A 27,328-nucleotide genomic window follows, 5' to 3' on the forward strand; every position below is an offset into this window, starting at 1 on the left:
GCCATGGTGAGCCCCTCAAAACAACATGGGAAAGTTTAAGAATCCCACATTCTATCCAGCATGGCTGACTTGCTGTTGGGCGAAGTCAAAGTACAACCAAGTGAGCTTTGTCCTGTATCACAAGAGTATCGATCACACCAAGCCTTGTGCCCATCCGAGCAACTTCATCTCAACCATAGCTTGTTTTCGGGGGCACTATAGAGCTCCAGGACCATGCCCAGTCCGTTGCTCAGTGTAACTTTATGATTTTACACACATTTGATCAGTGTGCCAAAATTCTTGAGTTTAAGCGTCACAAGTGCCTCAAAAACAAGTTGGCACACGGAGGAAAAAAGGAAAAAAAAACACGTCAAAAACAATAGGGCTTTGTAACTTGGTGTTCAGTCCCTAATAACAAAAAACTTTGTGAATACAACAGGGCCTTGTTCCTCTGGTGCAGCGGCCTTTGGTGAACACCAGAGGCCTTGCACCTCTGGTGCAAGGGCCTTAAAAAGCATTTCTTTTCTAATTAGGGCCTGAGCACCAGAGGTGCACCGGCTTCTGTCTCTTCGCCATTTTGGAGGTGGCTCCCATGGGCAAAAACTCATGAAATTTGGTCCACACGTCAGTCATGTGCACTGCTACTCAACGATAGGGGCTTGACCCCAGGTGTGTCTGGGGGACTCCATAGGGCCCCCACATGTCATTGAGACTCCTCCCAAGTATATAGTTTCACCTGTCCATGTCAAATTTGGTAGGTGTGTGGAGTGCCCAAAGATGAACAAAATTGCCTTATACATTGCATCAGCCATACACAACAGGAAGTGAGATTTTTTTGGTTTTGTGTGTTTTGACACGTATTACATTTTAACAAACTCCTCCTAGGTGGTTTGTTGGATTCATGCTATATTTGGTAGACGACATGTCAAGATGTTGCTGATGTCAAATTGTGAAGGGATTTGCGACAACTTGCAAGATGTTGAAATGGCGAACCAATAAATTTATATATGTTACACCACGCAAACAGGAAATGTCATAAATTCACCATCCATTGCCTGATATGGCTCAAACATCACATGTAATTGGATATGATGCTTCTGCTGATGTCCACATGTGCAAAGTGACCTTCTGGTATAGTGCCACCATTTGGACCTGGACAGTAATTCCATTGCTTAAAACTCATCACTGGTGACGCACATATTAGATACCCAGGCTTTTGTCTCACATCTCCAATCCGTGTGCATTGTATGATGAAAACTTGACAGGTTGCAGAACTGGAGGTGCAAGGGCCTATCATCGCCACTTGTGGCTATATTTTTTTATACCAATCAGTCATACCATAATGACCACTGACGGGTGAAGTGAATAACATTGATTATCTCATTACACTGGCACCTGTCACGGGGTGGGATATAGTATGCAGCAACAGACCAGCCAGTTCTTGAAGTTGATGCGTTAGAAGCCAGAAAAATGGATCTGAGCAACTTTGACAAGGACCTAATTGTGATGGCTAGATGACTGGGTCTGAGCATCTCCAAAATGGCCCATTTTGTGTGGTGTTCCCAGTGCAACCCTCATGAAATTAGGGCTACTAACCTCAGGAGTAGTAAGTTATTGCAAAAGGGGGTGCACTATGTGTTCCGTTCAAGGGAACTCCCTACGAATAAGAAATCTTTTTTCTTCCCCCCAAGATTTTCCCATGAAATGTGTTGAGATAGAAGCTCCCAGATTCTGGTATGAAATAATATAAAACACACTAAATATTATCATAGTTCCATGCAATTATACTAATAAGGTTATTTTCCAACTAGACGTCCAACTTTAGAGTTCAATGGAAGTGATTCCATCGAATAATCCAATACTAGAAACTCCGGTGAGTGAACACATTTTGGCTAGTCAATACTAGAATTATTCTAGTGAATTTAGGAAATAACTAATACTGGATCTATCCAGTATTTTGTTCCTGTGAGTTGGAAAATTATCCATCCATTGAGGTCCCCGACATCTCAAACTACCTGGTGCAGCAGACATCATTCTACATGGACAAACAGATGAAAACCTGGAAGAGCATGGAGGAGTACAATTTTTTATATGTGGCTGGGTTAAAGATCTGGGGATCAGGGCACTACAAGATAGATGGCAGTAGTCAGATCTAAGTGCAAGAAGAGTGTTTGTTTATTAGCAGGCGCAATATTTACAAAAACGAAAGCAAAACAAAACAGAATCATAAAGCAGAGTATTTAAACAGTGTTATAAACTTGGCTAGAAACAAACATGACCATGATAATGATGATGATGCTTTGTAAAACCTCTGTGAAAACAGTGTCTGTATCTGCATGTGCTGGTTGTGCTCAAATCAGTATCAGGTGTTGCCCATAACGACCGGGTCCCAAGCGTGCGCACAACGCACTCCGTGAGTGTGCGCAGCCACTCGAGCTGCACCACACAAATCCTTGAAGGCGTGACAGTCAAATGTTCACCTGCTGTGTGATCAAACTTTTAGCTCAAATGTATATCACCAAGCATTGGCGCCAAAATGCTTCATTTTCATCAATAACTTGTCGCAAAGCATCATGAGTTGGCATGTGAATGTAGCTTAATGAGGTGGATGTGACGTCGGATGCAACCCAAAAATTGTACCCTTCTATGAGGAAAAATTAGCTTCAACTTGGAAAAAAAAAATCGCAGCCCACTAGAGGGTACTTTGCAGCCTACTAATGGGCCGCAGCCCAGTGGTTGAGAAACACTGGTTTTAAAGGATACCAACAGAAAACTCACAACAAATGACTCAAAAACTGGAACTTCTGCTCTAGAAAAACCTTCCCAGAAGAGTGGAGGTTATCACAGCAAAGGGGGACTTAATGGAATTGTTAGGAAGCACAAAAGAGTGTGATCGGTCAGGTGTGCACAAACTTTTGGCAATATAGTATTATTAATTTAATACCCTACTATTTTAATAGTTGATATGGTTATACCATATAAGCTTATGCAATCATGCATGGTCCGTTGTCCATCCATTGTCATCCGTCCACAATTTACAAAAAATTGCTTCTCCTCCTATAGGATTGATCAGATTTTGATCAAACTCACATACAGTGTTCCCCAGGTGGGTGTGCACAAAAGTTGTCAAGATGGTGGCGCCACCTGTCATATTTATGATTTTAAGGGCATCTTCGCCAGTATGAGCTACAGCCTCACTAAGGCTATTTTTCATTCATTCATAGTTTTTTGTTTCACCTATAGTTATGTGGAAAACTATGCTGTTGAATTATTTTTTCCCCCCAGAGCTTTAATGCTGATGTCCAAAAGCAGCTTCCAGCCACCCAAATTGAAGGATAAGACCAAATGGTAAAGTTTCATAATTTTGGGCTAGTTTTCTCAGTCCTGTTCACATATTTTTACATCTCTGATATAAAAATATCAAATAAAAATATTTGTATTATAGGTCCAGGGAATTCCACTATTTTGTGAAGATGGCACTTACCAAAAATCCTCGGAAGAGGCCAACAGCTGAAAAACTGCTGCAGGTACAATATCAACACACTGCAATTTTAATTCATGTGTTTCAACACTTGTCTCAGAGGCTTCTTATTTTGTATGATGTACACAAACTACAAAATCAACAAAGTCAAATCCAGGGATGATATCCAGGCAAGCACAGCATCGGTTGTTCTGTCCAGCTCTTTTAATCTCCCATTGAAATGCTGTATATGGCAGTCTTTCACAATGTGGTGAATTGTCTGGTCTTGGTGGTCACAGTTGCAGGCAGTGCTCTCTGCCATCTCCCATTTATGTAGATGGTGTCTTGTTCTTGCATGGTTCAATGTTTGCGGCTTCTTGTGTGGGAAGTTGAAACTGTTTGGCTTCACTGTGAGATCTGTAATGGTGGTCTGGTCCCAGTTGGAACTAGCATCTGCCCATGCCCTGCACCATTCGGTCAGAAGTTTGCTGAGGTCATCATGAATAGGAAGGTCAAGGTTGGCCTCAATGGCAATCATGTCCATCATTCTTTCCTTTCTGCATATGTTGGGGGGAGTGATATGAGAGAGGACGGGGAGCCACAGAAACAAGTTGATTTCAATTTCCCTGTGACAACTTTGTCAACTTGTATGGTATGGCAGCTGTTGGCCCAGGTTGTTGAGCTGTTGTGTTGTCATCTTACTGGGGTTGGGATGGAGTCTCCAGGAGGTGAAGTACTCCTCCATCACTTTTGGGTCTTGTGTCAGCACTCTGCTGATGCCTTCCAAGGAAGTTCCCTGGCAAGCAAAAGCAAGGTCATCTGTGTAAGCAAACTTCCTGGAGGAGGTTTGGAGAGGGAGAGGAGCCAAGGTAGAGCCTTGGGGGAGGCCATTGTTCAAGGTCCTGACAGAGCTGGACTGGTTCCCTAGTGATACCCAGAATGAGATTGCTGAGGATGGATGATAGTAGTAGTTTGGCACTTCAGAATTCTGGATGTTTTCAGCAGTAGCCCATGTCTCCAGATAGTATCATATGCTGATGACAAGTCGATAAGAGCAAGTCCAGTTTTCTGGGCATGTTCAAAGCCAGCCTCAATGTTGGTCGTGAGGGCCAGGACTTGATCTGTACAACTTCTGCCAGGTCTAAAGCCAGCTTGTTCTCTTGGCAGGTAGCCTCTACCAAAGTAGAGAGCCTTGATAGGGGTAGGTGCTCAAACAACTTGTATGTTGTACAAAGCAGGGAAATGGGTCAGTAGCTGACCATATCCTTTGCAAGCTTCCCAGGTTTGAGGCAGGCAGTGATCTTAGACTCTCTTTCCAGACCTTGGGGATGATTCCAGTGGTGTGGACATAAGTGAATAAGGCAGTTACGACCTTTGAAGCCAAGATTCTTCAGAAATTCTGGGTAGATCCCATCAACTCCTACAGATTTCCCAGCTTTGGTTGAAGACAGGCCTTTGTCTACCTCTGTTTGGGAGTAGGGTTCACAGAGAGGACCCAAGTATGGGGAAGAGGAGACTGACTCTTTCAGTCCCTTTCTTACTTTCTGCTGAGTTTCTTTGGTGGAGGGTACCTTTTGAGTTTGCTACAAGGCAAGAAGTGACCACATTTGCAGATATCTTGAGGTACTGGGCCAGAGGAGCTGAACAAAGGTGATGAAGAAGAGACCACGCCTTTCTACTGGAATGTGTGAAGTCTAGATTATCTGCTGTCTCTTGCCAGCATTGACGTCTTGCTGCATCCAAGGAATCTAGCAGTTCTGTGGCAATGTCTTGATCGCCTATGGACTTGTACTGGTTCAAGAGTTCTTCTGTTTCTGGGGGCCACCAAAGAGTGAAGGCCTTTTAAAAAAACTCTGGTAATGTGCCTCTTTGCCACATCCTTCAAGATCATACAGAAAGAATTGTTCTTTGGGACAGGTTCAAGGTTTGAAATCTTGTTTTCCACCTTTACCATGCTGCTTTCACAATATGCTTTTCTAAAATTCCAGTGTGATAGTGGTTTAGATGAGGTCACAAGGACTTGCACTCTGATGTGGATCAGTGCTAGTCTGTGTTTGGCAATGTGAGAGGATCTTGCCATTGACAGTTCAATGTGAAACAGAGATCTGGGTTATAGTCACGTCTCCATCTGCTTCAATGGAAAGTGCCTGGTTGCTTGGCATCATGAAGAAGGTAGAGGTCATTGTTGGATGCCCATTCATCCAGTCATTCCCCATTTTGGTCACTGGCTGAGTAGCCCCAAGAAGAATGTTGGCTGTTAACCCTCTGGGGTCTGAGGGTTTTTTCCTGGCACTAATGGTTTGGGCATGCTCTGATGTCAATTTCAAGGCAAGGCAAGTTTATTTATATAGCGCATTTCATACACAGTGGCAGTTCAATGTGCTTTACAAAGGTAAAAGCAAAACAGTAAACAATAGAAAATAAAATTACATAAAATCTAAATTACAACAAATCTAAGCAGTATTTTCAAAGTCATATATGATATTTTTGTATTCAGCACAAGTTCAACTGCAATAATATCTATGTAGTATGTATTTCATGATTGTACTTTAAAAAAAAAAAAGATAAATGAAGATGTTGTACAACCCCGATTCCAAAAAAGTTGGGACAAAGTACAAATTGTAAATAAAAACAGAATGCAATGATGTGGAAGTTTCAAAATTCCATATTTTATTCAGAATAGAACATAGATGACATATCACATGTTTAAACTGAGAAAAATTATCATTTAAAAAGAAAAATTAGGTGATTTTAAATTTCATGACAACAACACATCTCAAAAAAGTTGAGACAAGGCTATGTTTACCACTGTGAGACATCCCCTTTTCTCTTTACAACAGTCTGTAAACGTCTGGGGACTGAGGAGACAAGTTGGTCAAGTTTAGGGATAGGAATGTTAACCCATTCTTGTCTAATGTAGGATTCTAGTTGCTCAACTGTCTTAGGTCTTTTTTGTCGTATCTTCCGTTTTATGATGCGCCAAATGTTTTCTATGGGTGAAAGATCTGGACTGCAGGCTGGCCAGTTCAGTACCCAGACCCTTCTTCTACACAGCCATGATGCTGTAATTGATGCAGTATATGGTTAGGCATTGTCATGTTGGAAAATGCAAGGTCTTCCCTAAAAGAGACGTTGTCTGGATGGGAGCATATGTTGCTCTAGAACCTGGATATACCTTTCAGCATTGATGGTATCTTTCCAGATGTGTAAGCTGCCCATGCTACATGCACTAATGCAACGCCATACCATCAGAGATGCAGGCTTCTGAACTGAGCGCTGATGACAACTTGGGTCGTCCTTCTCCTCTTTAGTCCGAATGACACGGCGTCCCTGATTTCCATAAAGAACTTCAAATTTTGATTCGTCTGACCACAGAACAGTTTTCCACTTTGCCACAGTCCATTTTAAATGAGCCTTGGCCCAGAGAAGACGTCTGCGCTTCTGGATCATGTTTAGATACGGCTTCTTCTTTGAACTATAGAGCTGGCAACGGCGGATGGCACGGTGAATTGTGTTCACAGATAATGTTCTCTGGAAATATTCCTGAGCCCATTTTGTGATTTCCAATACAGAAGCATGCCTGTATGTGATGCAGTGCCGTCTAAGGGCCCGAAGATCATGGGCACCCGGTATGGTTTTCCGGCTTTGACCCTTACGCACAGAGATTCTTCCAGATTCTCTGAATCTTTTGATGATATTATGCACTGTAGATGATATGTTCAAACTCTTTGCAATTTTACACTGTCGAACTCCTTTCTGATATTGCTCCACTATTTGTCAGCGCAGAATTAGGGGGATTGGTGATCATCTTCCCATCTTTACTTCTGAGAGCCGCTGCCACTCCAAGATGCTCTTTTTATACCCAGTCATGTTAATGACCTATTGCCAAATGACCTAATGAGTTGCAATTTGGTCCTCCAGCTGTTCCTTTTTTGTACCTTTAACTTTTCCAGCCTCTTATTGCCTCTGTCCCAACTTTTTTGAGATGTGTTGCTGTCATGAAATTTCAAATGAGCCAATATTTGGCATGAAATTTCAAAATGTCTCACTTTCGACATTTGATATGTTGTCTATGTTCTATTGTGAATACAATATCAGTTTTTGATATTTGTAAATTATTGCATTCCGTTTTTATTTACAATTTGTACTTTGTCCCAACTTTTTTGGAATCGGGGTTGTAAAAAGCAGTTTTAGAACTGTGTTGGAAAGTGTGAAAAAACATTACCTTACCCATTGTGATCACCCATTGTGATGTTTTGGTCACATGAGGTAATTCTGTTCAGTCTTAAGAATGTATCAAGAACCAAAGCTTAAATCTGCTCCATTGATTTGGACAATTAAATGGCCATCAAAAAAAATTCTGCTCGATTGTTTTGGGATAAAGATTTGGCAGTGGGAGGGGTATTCAGTGAGAAGAGTAAGAAATTCCATTCCATTCAATGAGAAGAGCGAATACCCCTCCCACTACCAACTTTTAATCCCATCAGGTCAAGGGATCAAAACGGTTTGTCACGATGGGTAAGGTAATGTTTTTTCCACACATTCCAACATCATTCTGAAAGTGCTTTTTAGAACATGTTCGTTAGGGCACGAGCACCGAGGTGCAGGCCTATGGAGAGCACAGAGGTGCAAAACCCTATTGTTTTTGACATTTATACATATATATAAAATTTTCTTCGTGGAACAACTTGTTTTTGAGGCACTTGCAATACTCGAAAACTCACGAATTTTGGCACAGTGATCAAATGTGCGTAAAATCACAAAGTTACACTGAGCAAGTAACTGGGCGTGGTCCCAGAGCTCTATAGTGCCACTGAGAACAAGCTATGGTTGAGATGAAGTTGCTTGGATTGGCACAAGATTTGGTGTGATCGATACTCGTGTGATACAGGACAAAGTTCACTGACTTGTATTTGACTCTGCCCAACAGGAAGTCAGCCATGTTGAATGGAATGTGAGATTTTGAGGGGCTTACAATGGTAAAAACTCATGAAATTTTGCATATACATTTGGCCTATGATACAATTTGAGTTGATATGGTAAATTAGTCTTGGTGGGCTTCAGTAACTCTGTAAGCCCCACCTAGTTCAAAAATACAGATTTGCCACCTTGTACATACTTGAAAAATCATGAAATTTGGTACACGTCAGTCATGTGCACCGAAAATCATCCATAGGGGCTTGACCCCAGGTGTGTCCAGGGGACTCTATAGCACCCCCATATGTCATAGAGACTCCTGCCCGGTGTATGTAGTTTCACCTATCCGTTTCAAATTTGGTAGGTGTGTGGAGTGCCCCGAGATGAAAAAAAATTGGCGATACATTGCATTAGTCATACTCAACCGGAAATGAGAGATTATTGGGTTTGTGAGTTTTGACATGTGTTGCATATTAACAAACTCCTCCTAAGTGGTTTGTTGGATTTGGTATACGTCATGTCAAGATGTTGCTGATTTTAAATTGTGAAGGGATTGGGCCGTATTGTTTTTGGCATGTTTTTTTTTCTTCTTCTTCCTCCTTCTTCTTATTATTCTTTTTCTATAATTACAGATTTGACATATTGGAAATATTTGAAAACTCAAGAATTTTGTGGACTCGTGAAAATAGGGCACAAGTTTATTATTCTTGGGTTATTTGCCTTGGGTGAGGCTAGAAGGCACAATAGTGCCCCCTAAAATGTTAGATTCAAATTTATATCTTTGGATGCCACATGGAGACTCCTGGCCGGTATACAGTTTCACCTATCCATGTCAAATTTGGTAGGTGTGATATATTCCTGCGCTAATTTGAAGGGTTGTCATGGCTAAAAACTCATGAAATGTTGCACATGCATTTGAGCAGTGATACAATTTGAGGTGATATGGTAAATTAGTCTAGGTGGGGTTCATTAACTCCATAGTGCCATCTAGTTGAAAAATACAGATTTATACCTTGTACATACTCGAAAACTCATGAAATTTGGTACACACTTCAGGCACGCACACCAAAACTCATCCATAGGGGCTTGACCCCAGATGTCTCCTGGGGACTCCATAGCACCCCCATATGTCATTGAGACACCTCGCCGGTATCTAGTTTCACCTATCCATGTCAAAATTGGTAGGTGTGTGGAGTGCCCTTAGACGAACAAAATTGCCTATACATTGCATCAGTTATACTCAATAGGAAGTGAGATTTTTGGTTTTGTGCATTTTGACGCGTGTTATAGTGATGCTTGAAAGTTTGTGAACCTTTTAGAATTTTCTATATTTCTGCATAAATATGACCTAAAACATCATCAGATTTTCACACAAGTCCTAAAAGTAGATAAAGAGAACCTATTTAAATAAATGAAACAAAAATATTATACTTGGTCATTTATTTATTGAGGAAAATGATCCAATATTACATATCTGTGAGTGGCAAAAGTATGTGAACGTTTGCTTTCAGTATCCCTTGTGCAGCAATAACTGCAACTAAACACTTCCGGTAAATGTTGATCAGTCCTGCACACCAGCTAGGAGGAATTTTAGTCCATTCCTCCATACAGAACACCTTCAACTCTGGGATGTGGGTGGGTTTCCTCACATGAACTGCTCGTCCTTCCACATCATTTCGATTGGATTAAGGTCAGGACTTTGACTTGGCCATTCCAAAACATTAACTTTATTCTTCTTTAACCATTCTTTGGTAGAACGACTTGTGTGCTTAAGGTCATTGTCTTGCTGCCTGACCCACCTTCTCTTGAGATTCAGTTCATGGACAGATGTCCTGACATTTTCCTTTTGAATTCACTGGTATAATTCAGAATTCATTGTTCCATCAATGACGGCAAGCCATCCTGGCCTAGATGCAGCAAAACAGGCCCAAACTATGATAGTACCACCACCATATTTCAAAGATGGGATAAGGTTCTTATGCTGGAATGCAGTGTTTTCCTTTCTCCAAATATAACGCTTCTCATTTAAACCAAAAATTTCTATTTTGGTCTCATCCATCCACAAAACATTTTTCAAATATCCTTCTGGCTTGTCCATGTGATCTTTAGCAAACTGCAGATGAGCAGCAATGTTCTATTTGGAGAGCAGTGGCTTTCTCCTTGCAACCCTGCCATGCGCACGATTGTTGCTCAGTGTTCTCCTGATGGTGGATTCATGAACACTAACATTAGCCAATGTGAGAGAGGCCTTCAGTTGCTTAGAAGTTACCCTGGGATCCTTTGTGACCTTGCCAACTATTACACACCTTGCTCTTGGAGTGATCTTTGTTGGTCGACCACTCCTGAGGAGGGTAAAAATGGTCTTGAAGTTCCTCCATTTGTACACAATCTGTCTGACTGTGGATTGGTGGAGTCCAAACTCTTTAGAGATGGTTTTGTAACCTTTTCCAGCCTTTTCCATCAACAACGCTTTTTCTGAGGTCCTCAGAAATCTCCTTTGTTCGTGCCATGATCCACTTCCACAAACATGTGTTGTGAAGATCATACTTTGATAGATCCCTGTTCTTTAAATAAAACAGGGTGCCCACTCACACCTGATTGTCATCCCATTGATTGAAAACACCTGACTCTAATTTCACCTTCAAATTAACTGCTAATCCTAGAGGTTCACATACTTTTGCCACTCACAGATATGTAATATTGGATCATTTTCCTCAATGAATAAATGACCAAGTATAATATTTTTGTCTCATTTGTTTAACTGGGTTCTCTTTATCTACTTTTAGGACTTGTGTGAAAATCTGATGATGTTTTAGTTCATATTTATGCAAAAATATAAATTCTAAAGGATTCACAAACTTTCAAGCACCGCTGTGCATTTTAACATACTCCTCCTAGGGGATTTGTTAGATTCATGCCATATTTGATAGACGTCATGTCAAGATGTTGCTGATGTTAATTTGCGAAGGGATTTTCAATATTTCAGTTGTTGAAATGGCAAACCAATAAATTTATACGTTACGCCATCCAAACAGGAAGTGAGTCATAAATTCACCATGATTTGCCTGATATGGCTCAAACTTCACAGGTTATAGGATGTGATGTTTCTGAAGATTTCCACATGCCCAAAGTTACCATCTGGTATCGCGCCACCATTTGGACATGGACAGTAATGACTCCATTGCCAAAATACATGTACTGTTCCTAAGCATTTTGTTGGATTCATGCCATATTTGGTGTACCTGATGTCAAGATGGTGCTCATTTTAAATTGGGAAGGGACTTAGCGATATCATGTAAGATGTTGAAATGGCGAACCAATAAATTTATATGTTACGCCATGCAAACTGGAAGCGTGTCATAAATTCAACATGCATTGCCAGATATGGCTAAAACATCACACATTATCAGCCATAATGGTTCTGATGATATCCACATGCCCAATTTGACCCTGTGGTATAGCACCACCATTTGGACCTGGACAGTAATTACTCCATTGCCAAAAAACTCAAACTCGTGAAATTTGGTACACGTATCAGTCCTGGCCACTGGTACTCATGGATAGAGGCTTGACCCCGGGTGTGTCTCAGGGACTCCATAGCACCCCCACATGTCATGTACCCCTTTTCCACCGAATCAGTTCCAGGGCTGGTTCGGGGCTGGTGCTGGTTCACAACTCATTCAACTTGCGAGCCAGCTGAGAACCAGTTTGCTTTTCCATAGCTCGCGGTGCTAAGCGGAGCCACATCATTACGTCGCTGTATACGTCATTACGTCACTGTATACGTCAGTTACGGCGCTACGTTTACTTAAACCTTGGCGCGAATATCAAAGCAAAAACAACACGGAAGCAGCATCAGCAGCAGCAACAACAATAATAATAATGGATGACTTCACGTTTGTACAGCTGCTGCTTCTCGTCACTTAAAAATGGCGAGCTTTCGCGGCCTTGTTATTGTTGTTGGTCTTAAGTCAAGTCAAGTTTATTTGTATAGCGCTTTTAACAATAAACATTGTTGCAAAGCAGCTTTACAGAATTTGAACGACTTAAAACATGAGCTAATTTTATCCCTAATCTATCCCCAATGAGCAAGCCTGTGGCGACGGTGGCAAGGAAAAACTCCCTCAGACGACATGAGGAAGAAACCTCGAGAGGAACCAGACTCAAAAGGGAACCCATCCTCATTTGGGCAACAACAGACAGCCTGACTATAATATTAACAGTTTTAACATGAGGACAGTTTCATTGATGTTATAACTCTTCATTGATGGAAACTTGAGTGCAAAACTGTTCATGATAACTGCAGTCCTAAAGTTAGCAAAACAACTGTAGTCCTCAGCCATAAAAGCATTACTGTAAGAGTCCAGAGCATCCTCCAGGTATAAGCCTCTACTGTCCTCATGGGGCCGTCCTTCACAGGAGCGGTGCGATAAAACTCCGACCAGACACAGGGCACCAGGATGGATCAAGCAGGTCCGAGGGGCAGAAGAGGCCAGCATCTCAATCCCAGGACCAACATGTAACTCAGAGGGACAGATTGGGGGGGGGGAAGAGAGAGAGAAAGAAAACACATGTTGTTAGGTATGCCCTAAAAATGACAAGTATTAAATCTGTGTGGTAGGCTCGCAGAGACGAGAGTCTTTACATCAGGCATAACACACAACAATGGCATGTTAATATGGTAAAAAATATATCATGTCCTGCTCTGGCTGGATGCTTGATTGGGTGATGGGAGCACACTCCTCAGCAATGATGAGATGCAAATGGGACCCTTAGGGCTGGCCAAGACAATTCAGTTACATTTCACCGGGTTTGGGACATGCGACAGAAAGTCTGACGGCTGATTCCCTGCAGGCTACGATAGCCAGTTGAGGTCTCTACCCTCTCCACCAAAAGATTTCCTGTTGACTCCATGTAACTCAGAGGGACAGATTTGGGGTGGGGGGGAGGGAAAGAAAACACAGGTTGTTAGGTATGCCCAATGTCACCTGAATAAGTAGGAGCAGTATACATATTGCACCGAGTACAAGCAGGGACTCCGGCAACTAACTATGACAGCATAACTAAAAGGAGAGAGCCAGAAGGTAACACAGGCATGAGGGAGCCCCGGGACATAAAGCAGCCAGCCACTACACCATCAACAAACTCGAGTGAGCAAGCAAGTGGGGACTGACAGCATCCATACATCCCAGTTTACCAAAACACTCTATGTCTGAGGACCCTCCAGATCTACACCTTTACCTCATAAACACCATTAACAAAAGGCTTGACTAAATGGATATGTTTTCAGCCTAGACTTAAATGCTGAGACTGTGTCTGATTCCCGAACATTACTTGGAAGGCTGTTCCATAACTGTGGGGCTTTGTAAGAAAAGGCTCTGCCCCCTGATGTAGCCTTCACTATACGAGGTACCAGCAGATAGCCTGCACCTTTTGATCTAAGTAGGCGTGGCGGGTCATAGAGGAGCAGAAGTTCACTCAGGTACTGTGGTCGAGACCATTCAGTGCTTTAAAGGTCAATAGTAGTATTTTATAATCAATACGAAATTTGATTGGGAGCCAATGCAGTGTGGATCAGACAGGCGTGATGTGGTCATATTTTCTAGTTCTAGTAAGGACTCTTGCTGCTGCATTTTGAACTAACTGGAGCTTATTTATGCACTTGTTGGAACATCCAGACAGTAAGGCATTACAATAATCCAACCTGGAGGTAACGAAAGCATGGACTAGTTTTTCTGCGTCACGCAATGACATTAAATTTCTGATCTTTGCAATATTTCTGAGATGAAAGAAAGCTATCTGGGTGATGTTATCAATGTGAGTTTCGAATGAAAGACTGGGGTCAATAATCACTCCGAGGTCTTGTACTGCTGCACGTGAAGAAACAGAAAGGCCATCAAGAGTTACTGTGTAATCAGAAAACTTACTTCTAGCTGTATGTGGTCCTAGTACAAGTACTTCAGTCTTGTCAGAGTTAAGCAGAAGGAAATTAATAAGCATCCAGTGTCTAATGTTCTTAACACATTCCTCAATTCTATTAATCTGGTGTCTCTCATCAGGTTTTGCAGAGACATACAACTGTGTGTCATCAGCATAACAGTGGAAACTAATACAATGTTTACGAATAATATCACCCAGAGGTAACATATATAGAGAAAAAAGCAGTGGACCCAAGACAGAACCTTGTGGAACACCAAACTTTACCTCGGTACGTCTAGAAATATCACCATTTATATCAACATACTGATAACGATCTGAGCCAGGAGAGGGCCATTCCCTTAACTCCCACAACATTTTCTAGTCTATCCAGAAGAATGGAATGATCAATGGTATCAAATGCTGCACTAAGGTCAAGCAACACAAGTAGCGAGACACAGCCCTGATCAGACGCCAACAGTAGGTCGTTTACTACTTTAATCAGTGCTGTCTCTGTGCTATGATGAGGTCTAAATCCTGACTGATACATTTCATGGATGTTATTCCTATGTAAATATGAGCATAACTGCTGTGCCACAGCTTTTTCAAGGATCTTGGAGATAAAGGGGAGGTTTGATATTGGCCGATAATTGGACAGCTGACAGGGATCAAGGTCAGGTTTTTTAATCAGGGGTTTGATAACTGCTAGTTTAAAGGATTTGGATACATAGCCAATCGTAAGAGAAGAATTTATTATTTTTAGAAGCGGTTCAATTACTCCAGGCATTATCTGTTTGAATAGATGTGTGGGTAAGGGATCTAGTAGGCAAGTTGAGGCTTTTGATGTGGAGATTAATGAAAGTAATTCAGTTTCTTTTAGGGGAGTAAAACATTCTAACTGATGATCTGATACAGTTATATAGTTAACTACAAGGTCACTTTCATTGTCTGACCTTAAATTAGTAGTTTGAATTTTTTGTCGGATATTCTCAATTTTGTCATTAAAAAAATTCATGAAGTCGTTGCTACTACATACTGCAGGTGTGCATGTGTCTATAGTGGACTTATTCCTGGTTAATTTTGCTACAGTATTAAATAGGAACCTAGGATTATTTTTGTTATCTTCTATTAGGGAGGAGAAATATGTTGATCTCGCAGCACTAAGAGCTTTTCTATACTTCAGGAAGCTCTCCTTCCAAGCTAATTTGAACACTACCAATTTTGTTTGACGCCATTTACGTTCCAATTTTCGAGTGGTCTGTTTTAATGTGCGAGTGTCATCATTATACCAGGGTGCTAATTTTTTGTCTCTGACCATTTTCCTTTTTAGAGGAGCTACATTATCTAAAGTATGGCGGAATGTTGACTCTAAGCATTCAGTTGCCTGATCAAGTTCTGCAGGGGCTGACAGTGACCCAATCAAAGTTGACAACTCTGGGAGATCATTTAGAAAGCTCTGTGTAGTAGTTGACGTGAAAGTACGTTTAATACAGTACCATGGTGAGGTGCATATATCAGCGACCATAACCTGCTGTAAGCTACATCGCCACGCCGCATTGGGATGGGGCCAGAGCATTGGACATCGCCTTCGCTAATTTAAACACCTCTACAAAGTTACTCTTAGTAACCTCAGACTGATGAAGGCGTATATCATTAGCTCCTGCATGGATAACTATCTTTGAGAACCTGTGCTTGCCTAGGACCCTAAGATTACCTGCTATGTCCGGCACCCTGGCTCCCGGTATACACCTGACTAAAGCTGCTGGTGCCCCTAAAGGCTGAGCTAATTTCCCATGCCGTATGATAGAGTCCCCTATAACCAGAGCTCTTTCAGGTTTCTCAGTGGGTGCATCACTAAGGAGAGCAAACCTGTTGTCTTAACAACTCCGCCCCCCTGCTGACATAAGCGGTTCTTTCCTCTGGCCCAGCAGAGAGTTGGTGCTAGCCTGGAACCGGTTTTTCTGGCCCCAGAGCCAGTTCTTTGTCAGTGGAAACAGAAAACCCGGTTCCAAACTAAGCACTGGCCCCGAACCAGCCCTGGAACTGCTTTGGTGGAAAAGGGGCAATTGAGACTTCTGCCCGGTATATAGTTTCACCTATCTGTGTCAAAATTGGCAGGTATGTGGGGTGCCCCCAGATGAGCAAAACTGAAATGTACATTGTGTTAGCCAGTTGACTTGCAACAGGATTTGCAATATCTTGCATGATGTTTCAAATGGTGAACCAATAAGTTTGTTTCTTTTTTGAATCTTTATTTTTTCTACAAATAATTTTCCAGTATCCTTTTTATTTTTTATTGTACTTTCCTTTTTCCACATTTTCAATTTTTTTGGAAGAACGCCAAGTCCGGAAGCTTTCTTTTTTCTCCTCCTCCATAAAGACCACAAACGGAAGCCATCCACATCGGATCTGCTTTCATATCAACAGATCCTCGATGAAGGTACGTGAATCCTTTCATCATGGCACACCTTCAGCTTTTTCAGTGTTTTGAGTGCAAGATGTTTAGTCATTCTTCCTCCATCGCTAGTGATGGCTTTATTTGTGATAAGGGCAGATTAATTAGATCTCTGATGGAGAAGATTGAAGCTTTGGAGGTGCATATCCAGACTTTAGTGAGGGCTAGTGAGAATCGGAACAGTGTAGTTTCTGCAGGGGAAAATCTGTATGCCTTAGGTAGTGTTAGTAATCCCCCAACTCCAGCATAATGGGTGACAACTTGGCAGCATAAGCATAGAGCCAAAGCTACTGCTGAGGCTTACCCATGGGAGCACCATTCCTCTCCGCTTCACGTGTTGAACAGGTTTGCACTCCTCGGTGATGCACCCACTGAGAAACCTGAAAGAGCTCTGATTATAAGGGATGCTATGGCACGTGAAATTAGCTAGTCCTTTAGGGACATCAGCAGCTTTAGTCAGGTGTATACCGGGAGCCAGGGCGCCGGACATAGCAGGTAATCTTAGGGTCCTAGGCAAGCACAGGTTCTCAAAGATAGTTATCCATGTAGGAACTAATGATATATGCCTTCGTCAGTCTGAGGTTACTAAGAGTAAAGGCCTCTGCATGCTCTTGCAACAAGGCTTTCGCAGATAGCGTTTCGCAGACAGTTGTAATTTATCGTTGAGCGGGGAGTAATAGGCGTGCGCGATGTTATTCACCGGCACAACGCAAGGGGGCGCGAAGTCGCTAGGAGTAGTTGATGGGTGTGGTTAGTGGAGTGTTTATCCTCCGGTTACTTATAATGACTAGAACTTTTTTTTTATAATGACTAGAACTGGAGTCGTATAGATGTACGTACTTCCTCAATCAACCGCTCTTCATGCTGCTCCATCTTCACTCATGTTTTTAAAAATGCCAGTCGTGAAAACAAACCAAACCGGGAAAGTAGGGAAGCGGAAGTGCGTGTACAGTGGATGTAGAGTGGACCAATCAGAGCCCTCTTTTCTGCGACGCTGTCTGCGAGGCTTCTGCGGTGGTCACAATTTTTGGGAGGTAAGCGCAGAGCGTCTGCGAAGGTGGGGGGGCTACGCAGACACTGTCTGTGACGCTATCTGCGAGGACTGGGTTGTCAGCATAAATTGGCCTTAACTTTGTAGAGGTGTTTATTTAGCGAAGGTGATGTCCAGTGCTGTAGTACGCTCTGGCCCCATCCTAATCCGGTGTGGCGATATAGCTTACAGCAGGTTATGGTCACTGAACTGCTGATTGTCCAGGTGGTGCTCTGAAAACAGTGTTTGCTTTATAGTTAATTGGACTAATTTTGAGGGCACTGCTGGCCTGTTAGGGAGGGATGGTATGCATCCCACTCAGGAAAGTGCTGCTCTCATTTCTTGCAGCATAGCTCAGTCTCAGAACAAGTCTAGTTAACTTCTGACAATCCAGAGCCAAGGCCAGGGAGCAGACGAACAGACTAAACCGACTGTCTGCTAGCTGCACAGAGTCATCACTCAGGGTCCACTACATCAAGACTGTGTCTGTTCCCCAAGCTAAGTAGAAATACTCAGAGAATTTGTTCCAGTTACCTAATCAATAAAAAATTAGATCATACTGACAATACAGCTGCTGCCAGCACCTTTGATCTAAAGGTGGGACTATTAAATATTAGATCTCTTACATCTAAAGCACTAATTGTTAATGAACTTATTACTGATCAGGAGTTTAATGTACTGTGTTTAACAGAAACATGGATTAAGCCAAATGAATATATAACATTAAATGAAGCTAGTCCTCCTGGATACAGTTATATCCACCAGCCTCGTCTAACTGGCAGAGGAGGAGGCGTTGTGGTTATTTATAATGGTTATCTAGGTGTAACACAAAAACCTGGTTATAAATGTAATACATTTGAAGTTCTTCATACTAATATAATGTATGTAGCCTTGAAAAACAAGTCTACCCAGTTAATTCCATTACTTATTATTTACAGGCCCCCGGGGCCATATTCTGAGTTTCTTTCTGAATTTGCAGATTTTATCTCAGACCTGTTTATTTCCTTAGACAAAGCTTTAGTTGTCGGAGATTTTAATATTCACTTCAATAACCAAGAAGACCCTTTTGAAAACAGTGTTTGTGTCCATTTTAGATTCAGTAGTGATTAATCAGAATGTCATAGGACCGACCCATAATGGTGGTCACACCCTCGATCTAATACTAACATTCAGGTTAAACAGTGAAAATATAGTCACACTTCCACAGTCTGAAGTTATTTCAGATCATTACCTCATCTCATTCAAAATATGTCTGAGTAATAATATATGAACCTCACCACACTACTGTATTAAACATAGATTCACATGAACTACTGCACAGAGTTTTATAAATGCTCTCCGAGAGTTATCAACTTTGATTGGGTCACTGTCAGCCCCCACAGAACTTGATCAGGCAACTGAATGCTTAGAGTCAACATTCCTCTACACTTTAGATAATGTAGCTCCTCTTAAAAGGAAAATGATCAGAGAGAAAAAGTTAGCATACTGGTATAACGAAAGCACTCGCACTTTAAAACAGACCACTCGAAAATTGGAATGTAAATGGCATCAAACAAAATTGGTAGCATTCAAATTAGCTTGTAAGGAGAACTTGCTTAAGTATAGAAAAGCTCTGAAGTGAACTCTAGGTGGTAAAAGAGAGCAACTGGACTTGCTTGAAGATTCTTGAAGACATTTCACCTCTCATCCGAAAGGCTTCTTCAGTTCTGTTTGACTAATAGGGAATATCAGGTATTTATCCTCTCATGGATGAAAAGCCATAAGTTGTCATCGAGACATCCTGTTGGTGTGGGTCACTGGGGGCTGGGTGTGAACGGCCTAGAGAGCCATTGGGGTGATCAATGGTTGTTGGTTCTCTCTGTCCTCCTGTGAGTCACTGAAAACAGCTGGGTTTTAGTGTGCATTCAGTTGTCTGGGAAGTGTGCCAAGGACTGCATTGTAGGTGGCTGATAAATGGTGTCTTAGACCACCACCTCTGTTCAGTGATGGCTGTTCCAGGTTGACAAAAATGGCTTTTTTAACTTCTCGCTCATACCAACGATCCTCTCTGGCTACCAGCCACAGTTTACTATGACCTGGATGACTGAGAATCTTCACAGACAAAAGCTCTTAGTGCTCCTTGATTAATATGTGGCAAATCACAGAATCCAGGGACACATGTCTGCCCGGGGGCATTTTGAGTTATTGACAGATTCAGAAAGTACAGTTTCTAAGCTTTCCAATGATGCCTTCCATGTGGAGATCTGACAATATTTGAAGAATGTGTGGCCTTTTGAAAGTGTATACTTCTTAAAACAGAAAAGGGAGAAAATCGCCCTCAAAGTTTTCCATCTCAGCTACTCTGGGTGTAGGGCGGGCACATAATGGTGCTCATCTGCATGACATTAAGGAAAGCCCTACCTCCTACTAGCTAGCACGATACTACTTTCATGTAAACAATGATCACCACGTCAATTTTCCTTCCATGCAAAGTATGCCCAAAACAATTATGAAGTACAAAAATAAGTCCTAAAGAATACTTTAACATTTTGTGGTTGAAAAATTACTCACATCATAAGAAAGAAAGATAGCACGATGATGACACAACTAACACAACACTAGTTTCATGTAAAGCCTCGGTCACAACCGGCCGTACAGTACGCGCTCCTACGGCCGGTCTACATGCAAAAAACGCAAGAAACACACGGAGAGCGCGCATGAAACGCACGAGAACGCGCATGTGACGTGCTGATTTTCGAGCCGCAGACCGGCCGCAGAGGTTCTTTGTCATGTCAAACAAACTCTACAGGCGCTTACGTTTTTTTCAGGTTGCAAGACAAACTTACGGCCAACGCGCGTCTTTCTCCATGAACAAAAAAAAAAACGCAGCGATTTGGGAAACGCCAAAAATCACACGGCCAAAAAATCATACGTCCGGTTGTGACCTAGGCTTAACCAAACCACAACACTCTCCGTTACATGCAAAAATAACCACACAGCCTTAGATTAATAAACTTACCCCATCAGAAAGAGAAACGGCGCCTTGCACACACCAATGCCTCCGATGGAATGTAATCCTAGAACGGTCCGTGTATCATCCGATCATTCAAGTATTCCATTCAATCTGGAAAACGAGGTTGCGGGTTTTTTTTGCTAGAAATGGTTATCTCCGATGTAAATACCGAGTGTCTGTTTGCTTCGCGGTGTTTGCTCCTCTGCGCTCTGTTTAGCTCGCTCATTCCATAGTGAAATTACATGCCTGTATGCAGTTAAGTAGCCATGTGCTCAGCCCGTATCATACAGCTGATTCGGGAAAAAAAAAAAGACTTAAATCATCATGTGAATGGCCCATATGGTAATTTACCCACACCCCCCAGCAGGCTACAGTCCTGACAAAAACGAGACAATTTGCAACAAAAAATTTATGCTTTTCCAACAAAACAATCTATTATCTGAAATACTGATTGCATTCTTCAAAATTTCAACTTGCACATGATGGAAAAAAACAAAAATCACAAATTTCGAAAAAAAAAATGCTTCTTTTGCGATTATCTCGGATTCGTTTCGGCCGACATGTGTCCCTGGATTCGGTGAGGGGTCACATATATCTGCTCTCCCTGATAGAAGGTGACAAAAATAATCCTAGATTCCTCCTTAATACTGTAATAAAATTACCCAGGAAAAAGACCACTATAGATACATGCACACCTGCAAGAGCTTCATGAATTTTTTCATTGACAAAATTGAAAATATCCGATAAAACATTCAAACTTCTAATTTAAGGTCAGACAACTTAAGTGACAATTTACGTAACTCTGTAGTTAACAATATAACTATCAGATCAGCAATTAAAATGTTTTACTGCCCTTAAAGAAATCTAACTACTTTCATTAATCTCTGCATCAAAATCCTCAACTTGTGTACTAGATCCCTTACCTACACGTCTGTTCAAAAAGATAATACCTGAAGCAATTGCACCACTTCTAAAAATAATAAATTCTTCTCTTACAATTGGCTATATACCCAAATCCTTGAAACTTGCAGATATCAAACCTCTGATTCAAAAAACTTGACCTTGATCCCTGTCAGCTGTCCAATTATAGGCCAATATCAAACATCCCCTTTATCTCCAAGATCCTAGAAAAAGCTGTCGCACAGCAGTTATGCTCATAATTTACATCCATGAAATGTATCATTCAGGATTTAGACCTCATCATAGCACAAAGACAGCACTGGTTAAAGTAGTAAATGACCTACTGTTGGCATCTGATCAGGGCTGTGTCTCACTGCTTGTGTTGCTTGACCTTAGTGCAGCATTTGATACCATTGACCATTCTATTCTCCAGGATAGACTAGAAAATGGCATGAGAGTTAAGGGAACGGCCCTATCTTGGCTCAGCTCTTATCAGTATGTTGATGTAAATGGTGATTTCTCGAGACATACTAAGGTAAAGTTTGGTGTTCCTTAAAGTTCTGTCTTCGGCCCATTGCTTTTTCTTTATATATGTTGCCTGTGGGTGATATTATTCGTAAGCATGGTATTAGTTTCCACTGTTATGCTGATGACACACAGTTGTACGTTTCTGCAAAACCAGATGAGACACACCAGCTTAATAGAATTGAGGATGTAAAGGACATTAGACACAGGATGCTTATTAACTTCCTTCTGCTTCACTCTGACAAGACAGAAATACTTGTACTAGGACCACATGCAGCTAGAAGTAGGTTTTCTGATCATGCAGTAACTCTGGATTGCTTTTCTGTTTCTTCACATGCAGCAGTAAAAGACCTCGGTCTTTCATTTGAAACTCATATCGATAACATTACCCAGATAGTTTTCTTTTATCTCAGAAATATTGCCAAGATAAGAAATTTAATGTCACTGCTTGACACAGAAAAACTAGTTCATGCTTTTGTGACCTCCAGGTTGGATTATTGCCATGTCTTATTGTCTGGATGTTACAATAAGTGCATAAACAAGCTCCAGTTAGTTCAAAATGCAGCAGCAAGAGTCCTTACTAGAACTAGAAAAGATGACCACATCACCACTATCATATCCACACTGCATTGGCTCCCAATCAAATTTCGTATTGTTTATAAAATACTACTATTGATCTTTAAAGCACTGAATGGTCTTGTGCCACAGTACCTGAGGGAATTTCTGGTCCTTTATGACCCGCCACATGTACTTGGATCAAAAGGTGCAGGCTATCTGCTGGTACCTCATATAGTGAAGGCTACATTAGGGGGTAGAGCCTTTTCTTACAAAGCCCCAAAGTTATGGAACAGACCTTCCAAGTAGTGTTCGGGAATCAGACACAGTCTAGGCTGAAAACGTATCTGCTTAGACAAGCCTTTTGTTAATAGTGTTTATGAGGTAAAGGAGTAGATCTGGAGGGTCCTCAGGCATAGACTGTTTTGGCAAACAGGGATGTATGGATGCTGTCAGACCCCCACTTACTTTCTCACTCGAGTTTGTTGACGGTGTAGTGGCTGGTTGCTTTATGTCCTGGCGCTCCCTCATGCCTATGTTACCTTCTGGCTCTCCCTTTTTAGTTATGCTGTCATCGTTAGTTTTGTCAGAGTCCCTGCTTGCACTCAGCGCAAAATGTATACTGTTCCTACTCATCAGGTGACACTGGGTATACCTAACAACCTGTGTTTTCTCTCTTTCTCCTTCCCTCTGAGTTACATGTCAATCCTGAGAGCGAGATGCTGTCATCATCTGCTCCTCGGACCTGCCTGATCCATCCTGATACCCTATGTCTCGCTGGAGTCTCATCACATCACTCCTGTGGAGGACGGCCCCATATGGACAGTTGAAGGTCACACTTGGAAGATGCTCTGGACACTTACAGTAATGCTTTTATGGCTGAGGACTACAGTTGACTTGCTAACTTTAGGACTGCAGTTGTCATGAACGGTTTTACAGTCAAGTTTCCATCAATGAAGAGTTAAAACATCAGTGAAACAGACTTCATGTTAAAACTGTTAAAAACGTTATAATCACGTTGTCTTTTATCATCCAAAAGAGGATGGGTTACTTTTTGAGTCTGGTTGTGTTATTGCTTTATAAATTCACCATGCATTACCAGATATGGCTAAAACTTCACACGTTATCAGCCATAATGGTTCTGATGATATCCATATGCCCAATTTGACCCTCTGGCTTTGCACGACCATATGGAACTGGACAGTAATGATTCCATTGCCTAAAAACTCTGACTCATGAAATTTGGTACACACATCAGTCCTGGCCACTGCTACTCAGGGATAGAGGCTTGGCCCCGGTGGTGTCTGTGAGACTTCATAGCGCCCACACATGTCATTGAGACCTCTGCCTGGTATATAGTTTCACCTATCTGGGTCAAATTTTGTAGGTGTGTGTTGTGCCCCAAGATGAATAAAATTTCAATATACATTGTATTACCATACTCAACAGGAAGCGGGTTTTTGTTGTTTATTTTTGTGCATTTTGACACACGTTTCATTTTGTTATACAACCCCAATTCCAAAAAAGTTGGGATGCTGTGTAAAACATAAATACAAACAGAATGCGATAATTTGCAAATCTTGAAAACCCTATATTTCATTGACAGTAGTACAAAGACAACATATCAAATGTTGAAAATGATAAATTTTACTGTTTTTTGAAAAATATGTGCTCATTTTGAATTTGATGTCAGCAATGCATTTCAAAAAAAGTTGGGACGGGACATGTTTACCACTGTGTTGCATCACCTCTACTTTTAACAACACTCTGTAAACATTTGGGAACTGAAGAGACCAACTGCTGTAGTTTTGAAAGAGAAATGTTGTCCCATTCTTGCCTGATAAACAATTTCAGTTGCCCAACATTTCGGGGTCTCCTTTGTCATATTTTGCGCTTCATAATGCTCCAAATGTTTTAAATGGGAGACAGATTTGGACTGCAGGCAGGCCAGTTTAGCATCTGGACTCTCTTACTGTGGAGCCATGCAGTTTTAATATGTGCAGAAAGCGATTTGGCATTCCCTTGCTGAAAGACAGAACGCCTTTCCTGAAAAAGATTTTGTCTGGATGGCAGCATATTGCTCTGAAACATGTATATATCATTCAGCATTAATGATGCCTCCCAGATGTACAAGCTATCCATGTCATGTGCACTAATGCACCCTCATACCATCACAGATGCTGGCTTTTGAACTGTGCACCTATAACAAGCTGGATGGTCCCTCTCCTCTTTAACCTGGAGGACGTGGGGTCCATGATTTCTCAAAAGAATTTCTATTTTTGATTCGTCAGACCTCGGGACAATTTTCCACTTCACCTCAGTCCATCATAAAAAAGGTCAGGCTCAGAGAAGGTGGTGGTATTTCTGGATATTGTTTATATCTAGTTTTAACTTGCATTTGTGGATGCAATAATGAACTGTTTTTCCAGAAGATGATTTTCTGAAGTGTTCCTGAGCCCATACAGTGATCTCCACTACAGACACATATCTGCAGTGTCTCCTGAGGGCCTGAAGATCACAGGCACCCAATGTCAGTTTTCAGCCTTGTTTCTTGCATACAGAGATTTCTCCAGATTCTCTGAATCTTTTAATGATATTATGTAACATAGATTATGTAAAATACTTTGCAATTTTACATTGAGGAATGTTATTCTTAAATTTTTTTTAAAATTGTTTGCCCATGCAGTCTTTCACATTGCAGTGAAACCCTCCCCATCTTTACTTCTGAGAGACTCCGCCTCTCTGGGATGCTCTTTTTATACACAGTCGTGTTACTGACCTGTTGCCAATTAACCAAATTATTATTATTATTTTTAGCATTACACAACTTTTACAGTCTTTTGTTGCCCCAGTCCCAACTTTTCTGAAACATGTTGCTGACATCAAATTCAAAATGAGCATATATTTTTCAAAAAACAATAACATTTCTTAGTTTCAACATTTGATATGTTGTCTTTGTACTATTTTCAATGAAATATAGGGTTTCTATGATTTGCATATCTTCACATTCTGTTTTTATTTATGTTTTACACAGTGTCCCAACATTTTTGGAATTGGGGTTGTACTTCTCCTAGGTGTTTTGTTGGATTCATGCTATATTTGGTACACGTGATGTCAAGATCTTGCTGACTTTGAATTGTGAAGGGATTTGGGACAACTGGCAAGCTTTTGAAATGGTGGGGAAAAAAATTATGTTACCGTGGTGTTTGAAAGTTTGTGAACCCTTTAGAATTTTCTATATTTCTGCATAAATCTGATTGTGTGAAAATCAGCAGATTTTCACCCAAGTCCTCAAAGTAGATAAAGAGAACCCAGTTAAACAAATGAGACAAAAATATTATACTTGGTTATTTATTTATTTATTTATTTATTGAGGAAAATGATCCAATATTACATATCTGTGAGTGACAAAAGTATGTGAACCTCTAGGATTAGCAGTTAATTTGAAAGTGAAATTAGTCAGGTGTTTTCAATCAGTGGGATGACAATCAGGTGTGAGTGGGCACCCTGTTTTATTTAAAGAACAGGGATCTATCAACACAGGTTTGTGGAAGTGGATCATGGCACGAACAAAGGAGATTTCTGAGGACCTCAGAAAAAGCGTTGTTGATGGAAAAGGCTGGAAAAGGTTACAAAACCTAAAGAGTTTGGACTCCACCAATCCACATTCAGACAGATTGTGTACAAATGGAGGAAATTCAAGACCATTGTTACCCTCCCCAGGAGTGGTCGACCAACAAAGATCACTCCAAGAGCAAGGCACACGCCTTGTTGACGAGGTCACAAAGGACCCCAGGGTAACTTCTAAGCAACTGAAGGCATCGCTCACATTGGCTAATGTTAATGTTCATGCGTCCACCATCAGGAGAACACTGAGCAGCAATGGTGTGCATGGCAGGGTTGCAAGGAGAAAGCCACTGCTCTCCAAATAGAACATTGCTACTCATCTGCAGTTTGCTAAAGATCATGTGGACAAGCCAAAAGACTATTGGAAAAATGTTTTGTGGACAGATGAGACCAAAATAGAATTTTTTGATTCAAATTAGAAGCGTTATATTTGGAGAAAGGAAAACACTGCATTCCAGCATAAGAACCTTATCCCATCTTTGAAATATGGTGGTGGTACTATCATAGTCTGGGCCTGTTTTGCTGCATCTGGGCCAGGACGGTTTGCCATCATCGATGGAACAATGAATTCTGAATTATACCAGCGAATTCAAAAGGAAAATGTCAGGACATCTGTCCATGAACTGAATCTCAAGAGAAGGTTGGTCAGGCAGCAAGACAATGACCCTAAGCACACAAGTCGTTCTACCAAAGAATGGTTAAAGAAGAATAAAGTTAATGTTTTGGAATGGCCAAGTCAAAGTCCTGACCTTAATCCAATTGAAATGTTGTGGAAGGACCTGAATTGAGCAGTTCATGTGAGGAAACCCACTAACATTCCAGTGTTGAGGCTGTTCTGTATGGAGGGATGAGCTAAAATTCCTCCAAGCTGGTGTGCAGGACTGATCAACAGTTACTGGAAATGTTTAGTTGCAGTTATTGCTGCACAAGGGGTCACATCAGATACTGAAAGCAAAGGTTCACATACTTTTG

The 27,328-nt window shown here is 41.3% G+C and overlaps 1 protein-coding gene across 3 annotated transcripts in view; it reads left to right on the forward strand.

Moving 5' to 3' along the window:
* map4k6 (mitogen-activated protein kinase kinase kinase kinase 6) overlaps positions 1 to 27,328 on the forward strand; it is a 292,471-nt gene that overhangs the window by 101,352 nt on the left and 163,791 nt on the right. For all 3 annotated transcript variants that reach the window (XR_009655726.1, XM_060935787.1, XM_060935788.1), the window contains exons 10-11: positions 3,265 to 3,327; positions 3,425 to 3,506. Coding sequence is in view for 2 of the 3 variants with exons in the window: in XM_060935787.1 (XP_060791770.1) it covers positions 3,265 to 3,327; positions 3,425 to 3,506 (145 nt within the window). In the remaining variant the exon portion in view is untranslated. The remainder of the gene's footprint in view (positions 1 to 3,264; positions 3,328 to 3,424; positions 3,507 to 27,328) is intronic.

This window comes from Neoarius graeffei, chromosome 12, assembly GCF_027579695.1.
Source record: "Neoarius graeffei isolate fNeoGra1 chromosome 12, fNeoGra1.pri, whole genome shotgun sequence".
NCBI classification, from domain to species: Eukaryota; Metazoa; Chordata; class Actinopteri; order Siluriformes; family Ariidae; genus Neoarius; species Neoarius graeffei.